Below are 10,004 nucleotides of genomic sequence, written 5' to 3'. Positions count from 1 at the left end.
GTGATGTGAGGTGATGTGATGTGAGATGATGTGACGTGAGGTGATGTGATGTGATGTGAGGTGATGTGAGATGATGTGATGTGAGGTGTGGTGTGGTGATGTGAGATGATGTGAGGTGTGATGTGGTGATGTGATGTGTGGTGATGTGAGATGATGTGATGTGATGTGAGATGATGTGATGTGATGTGATGTGAGATGATGTGATGTGATGTGAGATGATGTGACATGATGTGATGTGAGATGATGTGATGTGATGTGAGATGATGTGATGTGATGTGAGATGATGTGATGTGATGTGAGATGATGTGATGTGAGATGATGTGATGTGAGATGATGTGATGTGAGATGATGTGATGTGATGTGAGATGATGTGATGTGATGTGAGATGATGTGATGTGAGATGATGTGAGATGATGTGATGTGAGGTGTGGTGTGGTGATGTGAGATGCTGTGAGGTGTGATGTGGTGATGTGAGATGATGTGAGGTGTGATGTGGTGATGTGATGTGATGTGAGGTGTGATGTGGTGATGTGATGTGATGTGATGTGATGTGAGGTGTGGTGTGGTGTGGTGTGGTGTGGTGTGGTGTGGTGAGGTGAGGTGATGGTACTTCCACTGGTTAGCATTCAAGAAGTGCTGCTTAATCCACTAAAATATGGACTCAAAGAAACCCTATAAATAAAGAAAGGAAGCAAATCCTCTGCCTTTCTAGTATAATTTATGATTTTAATTATATATTTTTTATTTAATAGATTTTTGAATTATAGGTCATGTAATTAGAAATTAATATTCTATATTTAATGATTAGGGTGTGGAAAGAACTATTCTCACAATTAATGTGAATCCATTTCTGCTTCATTACATAGTTCCAGGCTCTGTTTATATACATTATATACAGCTACAGAAATAAGCAAGAATCACATAGAAAGGTGAAAGTGTTTTGTTTTGTCCTCCTTCACAGGAACCAATTAGTGCTCATGCTTTTTTAATCCTTCGCTTCAGAGGGATTATCTAATCCGGCCGAGCAGAGCGCACCGAGATTAAAGTGTCAGAATTAACAGGCGGAAAATAAGCAGAAGGAAAAGACGTGGGGGCATTTTAAATTGGAACATTGTGCAATGAAATTTGGCTGTTTTAATTAAAACAAAAGAAAAAGCGGAGAAATAGCGCAAGCTTTTTAAATTGCTATTAATTTAGGTTTTTTTTAAAGATAAGATATTCCTTTATTCGTCCCACAATGGGGGAATTTCTGTTACAGCAGCAATATATATATATATATATATATATATATATATATATATATATATATATATATATATATATATATATATATATATATATACACAGTATATATAAAGAATAAAGACATTATATACAAAAACAAAAATATTTTATAAAATTTATTTATTTATATTTATTCAGGTAACTATCACAACCACAGAAATATAATAAGATTATTTTCTGTAAGCAGAAAATAAATTTAATGTTGAAATTTTTTCTTCTTACATGTCTTTCTTATGTGGAACAAAATTTCCAAATGCATCTAGACTTAAAATGTATATTATTTGTTTGAAATATTCAGAATATTTTTAGTTTTTAGTGTGTGTATATTTTCTGCGGATTCTGTTAAAGAGTTTTTAATTTGTTTTATTTTTTTCGGTTTGATTTTAAATTTAAAACCAATTTTTGAGTATTGTGAAATTAAGTATTGTGAATAAAACACTTAGAATTGATCCATTAGAATTTTTTTTTTGAGTGAGACTTAATTTTTGAAACTGAATCGCTTTTGCTTTAAGTAGATTGAAAGCGATTTTTGAAAGCTTTTATGCATAATATTTTTAGCATCTAAACTTTGCAGAAAAACACCCCATGCTCATTGAGACAGTGATAACACTGACTTAACAACCAAACCAGCCTTAAATGTGCAGCCTTTCTGTCTGTATGAGAAAATTCTTCACCGTTTCAGAAATAAGAACAGAAAAAATTTATTAAATTAAATCTTATCAAACAGTAACAATAATATTTTTTTGGAGATGAGATAGAAATGTTAAGCACTCAAAAAGCATCAATTTCTTCATTGATTTTAATGTTACACATAATTGATATACAGTCATGGGTAAAACAAACAAACAAACAAATGCAGAGGAAATGTATTTAAAGTAGAAAGTAATAAAATCTAAGAGTTAGGAGTGCAATGAGATCATAAAAAGGAATTGGTGAAACTTAGTGTGTGGTTCGTGTGTGAAATGCGGTGTAAATAGTTTGTGAACACTTCAGTAGTTGTATTAAGTCCTGAGCAGGTCACACCAGAGACGTGGTGCTCTCCGGATTCACCCTGACCGAGCGCGAGCTCTTCCTCAGGTCCTGCAGCTGCTTGGCTGGTTTGCCCACTCCTTCCTCGAACCTGAGCTCCACCACAGGAAGCACAGTCTCGTGTAGGAACGCAGCGTTCTGCAGGATAAAGGATTTCTTCTCTGACTCCTGCTCGCAGCGCAGGCTGTAGTCCACATGCTGAACGGCCACCAGGATGATCTCCCGGAGGCTCTCGAGGAACACCATGTGCAGCTCGGGGAAGTAGAGTTTCAGCCCTTCCTCCAGGAAAGCCATCATCTGCTTGGTAAAGGCCACCATGGTGTAACTGAGGTTCACCCAGCAGTCGTCACCTGTGTACTGGTTGAAGGTGGAGAGGCCGCAGCTCCGCATCTCATCCTTGAGTTTGGCCAGAGCTTCAGGGGTCATCAGATTCATTCTTCTCCACATCTCCTCCGAGTTGCGGTGCTTGGTGGCCTCGATGATTACATCTTTCTGGCTCTGTAAAGCCGCCTTTATGTCCTTGACCAGCAGCGACTGCAGGATGAAGGTCAGGTCCAGGCCGATGTCGCTCAACTGCCTGCAGTGCTCTCCGGCCAGCTTGACGCACTCGGCGGCCGTAGACAAGCTCTCTTTGGTGTCGAACACCTGCTTGCTGAACGTGTCGGCGAACATTCGCATTGCAGACCGAGACCAAACCACGAATGCAGAGTAGCAACCTGTGTCGCCTGCGAAGTCGGTCTCGAACTCTCGAGCCGTCTCGAGGAGACCAGTGAAGAATACGTTGCAAAGCTTTTGGATGTACAGCAACGTAGCACCTTCTATGCGCAGCTGCCGGATGGCCGTGTGCACCGCAGCAGCGCGGTTCTTCAAGAACAGATCGCAGGCTTTGGTGGACTGGCCCAGCCGAATGAGCTGTGAGACGGCACGCCGAGTCGCTTTAGGTCCGCCACGCAACGAGCGATCGGGTGACAACTCAAACACCAAGACCTCTGTCAGCTGCCGCACACGCTCCTCCACTTTCCCTCTGAGATCTTTGACCTTCGGAGTCACCGGCTGATCCTTCAGGTACTCGTTCAGCTTCTGCAAAAGATCCACAGCACCCTCGAAATCCCTCTGTGCGATGCAAACGTCGAGGTCCTCCGGAAGCTCTTGGATCCACTCTGGACTCAAGTCCACGATCTCTTCGGTATCCAAAGCTTCCTCTTCTTCGAAGGGATTGGTGGGAACCTCAGGTCTGACCGGCGACTTGGGAACCTCCTCTTCTTTTTTGTTCCGGTCTTTGGCTTTCATTTTCTTGGTCTCTTCCAAGATCTCCAGCCACTCTTTCTTGATCTTGCTGTTTTCTGCTTGAAAAATGCGGCTGTCTGGGAACATCAGGATCTTAAACATGTCCTTCATAGGAGGGTTGTCCTTCACGTTGACAACGGCGAAGCTCTCCAGTTCGTACAAAGCGTTGTATTTGTACTTGATCGTCCCGCGCCTGTTCGCCAGCCACGTTGCAATCAGGAGGCAGTCGTTCATCAGAAACGCGTGCACCTTCTGTATCTGAGACATGTTGTCTGCGTCATACTCGAACAGATCTCCATTGTAGACCAGATACCTGCCAGGAGTCTCCATGATGTTCTTACAGCCTTCCACTTTCTCCAGCAGCGTGGTCAAGGTTCTCTGCTTGACTTCCTCGGTCTCTTTGGGGAAGGCCGCGAGCATTTCTTTGGCAGCTTCATCCTTGTCTGTTGACAGCAAGGCCTGGGTGATGCTCTCCATGATGCTCTTCTGCTCAGTCAGGATGTGACTCAGCTGATACATCTCACTCTCCAGGTACGAGATCTCTTTCGCAGTCTCAATGAACTGCCTGTAATTCTTGTAGACGTTCTTCTTCAGGTTCTGCGCGGTCTCGTCAGCTAGAGTTTGGATCTTCTGACGGTGTTCTTGTAAATCTCTGTCACCGTCAGACTGCTGAGAGAGCTGCTTCACGTAATTCTGAGGCTCAAAATTCGCCGACTCTAACTGTTTACGTAGCCTGTTGCCGGTGTCCGCCATTTTAACGTCCGTCTTGTCAAATCTAGGCTGTTGTTTTCATCCAGCAGCGACTCTTCCTCACCCGGTAGCGACTGAATCGACTCCTGGTTACGTCACAGCAAAAAAAAATGAGGTGGCCAACCAGAAAGCTGCACAGAAACAAAAAAACCAAAACAAATCACTAGCACAACAAATCCACTAAAACATATTATATCACATAATTTATTGTCATTTATTTTAGAGTAAACAATGTATAGATTTGTTTTGTATCGATGTCATAATATTCATATATAAGAAAAAAAACAACAATTTTGTACAACAACGCAGAAATATACACTTTGTTGTTAAATATTTTGACGTTAAAATAAAAACAACAGCAAGACAGCAGACAAACATAAAAACGTTTTTAAAAAAAACTTTATTGTGATTATTACAATCTCGTTTTATAGATTTTTTTTTATTTTCACTCCCCGTGTAACTGCATAGTCGGCCAACCTCTTAACCCCTATGTCGGGCTGTGTTTCAAATAGCACATTAGACCCTACGTCCTTTCCCTAAGTTTGCACTCGCTGTGACGTCATCAACAGTGTGATCCTATTGGTGAAAACGTCCCACGAGTCGTCCAGTTTAAAAAAACCGGAGGATTGGGACGAGAGCAGGCGGAGTGAACGTTAAAGCGTCAGGTTAGCGGTTTGCTAGTTTTTAGTCCATTTAGACGTCTTAACAGTTTTAATACAGCTTTTAACGTTTGTTTTAATGAGAATCTGCGGGTAAAGTGATAGAAATATGCAGAAATGTGCGGTTATGGAGTTTAAAAACGAAACGAAACGAAAGTAAACCAAACACATCACACTAGCTAACTAGCTAATAAGCTAATATTTAGTAAACAGCAGGTAAAAATGGCGGATGAGGATTTCTTGCTGGCTTTGCAGCTGCAGGAACAGTTTGATAAGGAAGTGTCGGCTGTGTGGAGCGACGACAACACTGACAGCTGTCCTGTAAGTAAAAAGCGTAAAGTGGAGACGTGTGACTGGAGTTTGGGGTCGTGTTCACGTCCTGTCAGCCTGTCTATAGTGGACGAGTCGTGGGAGATGCTGGACCCCAATCCAGATGTTCGTGCCATGTTCCTGCAGTTCAACGAGATGTTCTTCTGGGGGAAACTCAGTGGGGTTGAAGTTAAATGGAGTCCTAGAATGACTCTGTAAGTCCTAGAGCTAGAGTTCATGTTCCTGGTTCTCCAGAACATCTGTATGTTCATCTTCTGTCTGTCTGAACCTTATCACAGATCATGCCTTTACTTTATGTTTGTTCCAGATGTGCCGGCGTGTGCTCGTACGAAGGCAGAGGAGGTCTGTGTTCCATCCGTCTCAGCGAACCTCTTCTAAAACTAAGACCTCGGAAAGACCTGGTGCAGGTTAGGTCCTAAATGCGGAGGCAACTCGTGAACACGACGTGTCCGATTTTTTCTCATCGTTTTTCTTATCCGTATCCTCAGACGCTCCTGCACGAAATGATCCACGCCCTGCTGTTCGTGACGCAGAACAACCGAGACCGGGACGGACACGGGCCAGAGTTCTGCAAACACATGAACCGAATAAACCAAGCCAGTGGAACCAAAATCTCAGTAAGTGTTTATTTAACGATACCATCATGCTCATTTACATGCCTGGCCCTTTTGATACAATAAAAATCTTTCTGCTCAGATTTATCACTCCTTCCATGACGAAGTGGACGTGTACCGGCAACACTGGTGGCGCTGTAACGGGCCATGTCAGAACCGCAAGCCGTTCTTCGGCTATGTGAAGAGGGCGATGAACCGAGCGCCATCACCCAGAGACCCGTGGTGGGAGGACCATCGGAGAACGTGCGGAGGAACGTACGCTAAGATCAAGGAGCCGGAGAATTACAGGAAGAAGGGGAGGAGCGAGGAGGAGAAGAAAGACAAGAATGCCTTGAAGAAGCCTGGGGGCAAAATCAAAGCAGCTGGAAGCACTGAAGGTGAAACCTTGATTATCTATACAGAATAAAGTCATTATCACTAGATCAGCCACGCCCACAAGACAGAAAATAAGCAACAGGTCACACCAACAAGATGCAAAACATGCAAAAGGCCACACCCACAAGATACAAAACAGTTAACAGGCCACACCCACAAGCCAGCCACACCCACAAGATACAACACATTTAACAGGCCACACCCACAAGTGGCCAAAGTGCAATTCGCTGCATGCTGACAGGAAGCAATCTACAAGCAACTCGCTAATACGTTTTCACTTTTACTCGGCACTGATCAGAGTAGATGTGCGTTAGTCAGCTTGACCTGATGGCTTACCCGGGTGTGTGTGTGTTCAGGGCATGTGCTGTCCATGTGCATGTCTTCAATGACACCTGTACATACACTGTATATTATCTTGGTTACTGTTTTTCATACAGTGTACATAATGCACCATTTTATACAGACACATCTTTTCTTTTTGTGTGTGTGTATTTACACAGAACAACATATTCTTCTTTATATGTAACTAGCACATATTCTTGTGCTTTTAGGCTCACGTTCTCAGGACATCAGGAACGTCATCCCGTTCAGCGGTAGAGGTATCGTTCTGGGTGGCAGCACACAGCCGTCAGCACCCGTACAGAGCCCGCCCATCCAAAGTCCCACCCGCTCACCGAAACTTCTACAGGAACCGGTTCGAACTTCACCAACTGACCTCAGATCACCCTACAGCAGCACCACCGCTCTTCCTAAAAAGTCCATCAGCAACCACAAAGCCTTTGTCAACATCAACGGTTCTCCTGTCAGAGTCACAAAAACCACTGGCAGCCTAATGAGACCGAAACAGACCACGGTTCAGGATCTTTTCAAGAATGCAATCCTGAAATCACCAAAGAAAACGAATCCGTCAGAACCAAAGCAAGTGTCTGATACACCAGCATTAGATACTGCCTTCAATCTGAACTCTGCTAAAACTGGCATGGGTAATAAGAGCTCCTCAAACATCTCCGGTTCTGCTGGATCACCATTTTCTAAATACTTTGGCAGTGCTAAGAGCAGCGGAGCCGGACTTCCAGGTCAGATCAAACCAGGAAACGCTGTTCCGGGATTCAATTCAAGAAACTTCAGAAGCAGCAAAGGTTCTGCATCTGCGAGCTCAGGTTCTGGTTCCACCTCTACTAGCGTTCCAAGTCCTGATTCAATACACTCTGAAAGCCTCAGACATCCAGGCACGTGTTCGACACAGTTTGGGAGCCCCAAAGGACCCGGAAATGAAATCCGAGGTTCCAGTTCTACAACTTTTATCAAATCAGAATCCGGTGTTTCAAATTCCAGTTCAAGACCGTTTGGAAGCCAGAAAATTACTGGAACTGGATCATCAGCTTCTCCCAGCATTCCAAGCTCCAATTCCAGACTCTCAGGAAGTCCAGAGAAATCCGGATCCTTCATGTCCACCTCCGGAAGTCCTCACAGACCAGGATCTGCTGCTGGAGGGAGGAAAAGATGGCGAGAAGACCGGATTTCTGCACACATCTTTGATTTCTTCCAGCGGACTTCCCCTTCTTCCTCCTCTTCCTTGGTCTCCAGGGAGCATAGAGAGGAGAGAACTGGTGCTGAAGCGTTGTCTGCAGGGGCATCAGGAGTGGGTAATACCCTCCACAGCTCTGCTGCCCTCACTGTGACCTGCCCCGTGTGCCAGAGCAAAGTGCTAGAGTCCCAAATTAACCAGCATCTCGACTCCTGTCTGACGTGACCATAATACAAAAGCCTGTACAGTTAGTATGTCTCTTTTGTGTGTGTGTGTGTGTGTGTGTGTGTGTGTGTGTGTGTGTGTGTGTGTGTGTGTGTGTGTGTGTGTGTGTGGTAAAACACTCAGGACTGCTGTGTGGAATAACACAAAGACATCCGTGTCAGATTTTATTCTATCTCATTGGGTTTTATTTAAAAACTGACATTCAGTTCAAGCTTCTCTGGATCTGAATTGGAGTAATATTTTATTAATATTTTAATAATCACACAAGCAAAAAGGTTGCGTGTAAGCAGCGAGGCTTGAAAACGTCTTCGTTAAAGTCATTCATTAGTCAGAAATGCAGTGAGGGTATAACAAACGTAACATAACGAATCGTTTCCTACAGTCGAGTCGATTCAGAGTCAACTCGTTTTCTCACTGCAGTGAAGTTCACCTTGAAGTGTGAGTTCCACCCAAATGCTGACGGTGTGAAATTACAAATGATCTATCTTTTTTTTTTCGCCCCTGAGAGCATCATGTTCATCACTGAGCAAGTGCCCTGATTGGTCAGCCTCGCAGTGATCGACAGCACCAAAGACATCCGTTTTCAAACATGGTGCTTCAGCGTTATCGGATTCCTCTCCATCTGTCGTCAATCATCAATAACTCTCCTGCGCTGTCAGGGCGTGCTTCAGCTCAACTCCACCCAGAAGCATTATCATGTCTCCTTAATAGACTGTTCAGTGAATCAGAAAGGAAAATGACTCCCAGGTGACACACGAATCACTTTTTCCAGGTGTGACTTCAGCATGGCATGTCAGAGAAGAATACATGATTCATGACCAGTGATTGTTTTCCAGCTGTTCTAGTGTTATTAAATCTTCTTGCACAACGCACAAGCTTTTGATTAAGAGGTTATGAAGGTGTTGCTGTTTCCAGTGTCATGATAAAAGGTCAGTTATTACAGACACCTAGTTTTATTGTCTGCGTTCAGCACTTCAGGTCCGGACAAGATGCTGCTAATCGTTACTCGTTTTTTTTTTAAAGAAACAATTCCAATAGCCGATCTAGAACACAGTGCTATCATTTATACTTCCCGTTTCTTTAGATTTTTGTATCAAGTCTGAATAAATATTTCTTCTAACTCTAAACATCTTCTTTGTCTCCTTTTTTATTGCATGTATGACATTTGTAAGGGTTTGGAATGAAGATCTGGGAAAGCTTTGATGAGGAAGATGGTTCACAATCCCGACATGATTAGAATTATTCAGATGAGATTTAAGATAATGTAAGGCGTCTCCCTTCTTCGACATCGGATCGGTTCGGTTCGGGCCGATCGGAGCTTCGCGTTCCTGCGGTTTCTAATCAGCTTTAACAGTTTAACGTTAATAAACATAGTGCAGAATTAATGGCTTTGCTTATGAGAAGTGTTCAGGCCATTAAATTTCTAATCAAGACTGTGGTAGAAACTCAGACATCTGACTGATCCTGGACTTCCTCTCCGCTGCATTGTCTTTTTGTTTGTTCACACGTGTCTGGAAGTGAGCATGGGGCCCCGACTCGCTCTCACAATCGGCGTGTGTCGCCCCATGTTTTAGGGTTCCTCTGGGCTTTAACAATGCTCGGATCCGGCAGCTGTGTGTGTGTGTGAGATCGTACTGGCCACATGGCTCTCTCGATGCTTTGTCTCAGCCTGTGTGTCGCCTCACTGCCGGCCATCTGCTCGCTCCCACTGCCCTGACCTCAAACCCTGTAGGATCTCGGAGCTATAAGAGTCAAGGCTGTAACAGCTGACTTCATTCCTGCTGCACATTTTTAACAGTACTGAAATGACCGAACACCGGGAATCTGCCATGTGACAAAATACCATATTGCACAAAAAAAAAAAAAACCTTGACATTTAACAACATCTATAAGTACTTTTTTTTTGTTACGTTAAAGTTCAAA

At 43.6% G+C, this 10,004-nt stretch overlaps 2 protein-coding genes across 4 annotated transcripts; one reads left to right on the top strand and one right to left on the bottom strand.

The window, feature by feature from the left end:
• Positions 1 to 2,065: 2,065 nt before the first annotated feature.
• Positions 2,066 to 4,451, bottom strand: exoc8 (exocyst complex component 8). Its single transcript, XM_027165069.2, has one exon. The coding sequence runs from the start codon at positions 4,351 to 4,353 to the stop codon at positions 2,302 to 2,304; it is 2,052 nt and encodes a 683-aa protein (XP_027020870.2). The 5' UTR covers positions 4,354 to 4,451; the 3' UTR covers positions 2,066 to 2,301.
• A 493-nt stretch (positions 4,452 to 4,944) lies between these two features.
• Positions 4,945 to 9,208, top strand: sprtn (SprT-like N-terminal domain). Of its 3 annotated transcripts, XM_047818931.1 has the most exons (6): positions 4,945 to 5,015; positions 5,265 to 5,533; positions 5,647 to 5,746; positions 5,828 to 5,956; positions 6,036 to 6,330; positions 6,880 to 9,208. In XM_047818931.1, the coding sequence occupies exons 2-6, from the start codon at positions 5,424 to 5,426 to the stop codon at positions 8,079 to 8,081; spliced, it is 1,836 nt and encodes a 611-aa protein (XP_047674887.1). In that variant the 5' UTR covers positions 4,945 to 5,015; positions 5,265 to 5,423; the 3' UTR covers positions 8,082 to 9,208. The 3 variants fall into 3 exon arrangements, with proteins under 3 accessions (XP_047674887.1, XP_047674888.1, XP_027020871.2); XM_047818932.1 differs by having other exon boundaries at positions 4,949 to 5,330; XM_027165070.2 differs by having other exon boundaries at positions 4,950 to 5,533.
• Positions 9,209 to 10,004: the final 796 nt, after the last annotated feature.

The sequence above is a fragment of the Tachysurus fulvidraco genome, chromosome 9 (assembly GCF_022655615.1).
Source record: "Tachysurus fulvidraco isolate hzauxx_2018 chromosome 9, HZAU_PFXX_2.0, whole genome shotgun sequence".
Lineage (NCBI taxonomy): Eukaryota > Metazoa > Chordata > Actinopteri > Siluriformes > Bagridae > Tachysurus > Tachysurus fulvidraco.
This window is presented reverse-complemented; position numbering and strand designations above follow the sequence as displayed.

What these genes read in the sequence shown, in the direction of transcription:
- exoc8 (XM_027165069.2), bottom strand. Translation starts at nt 4,353, where the DNA reads ATGGCGGACACCGGCAACAGGCTACGTAAACAGTTAGAGTCGGCGAAT.
- sprtn (XM_027165070.2), top strand. Translation starts at nt 5,232, where the DNA reads ATGGCGGATGAGGATTTCTTGCTGGCTTTGCAGCTGCAGGAACAGTTT. An exon ending in CCAGTGGAACCAAAATCTCA is followed by an intron (nt 5,957 to 6,035) that starts GTAAGTGTTTAT and finishes CTTTCTGCTCAG; the next exon opens with ATTTATCACTCCTTCCATGA. An exon ending in AGCAGCTGGAAGCACTGAAG is followed by an intron (nt 6,331 to 6,879) that starts GTGAAACCTTGA and finishes TTGTGCTTTTAG; the next exon opens with GCTCACGTTCTCAGGACATC.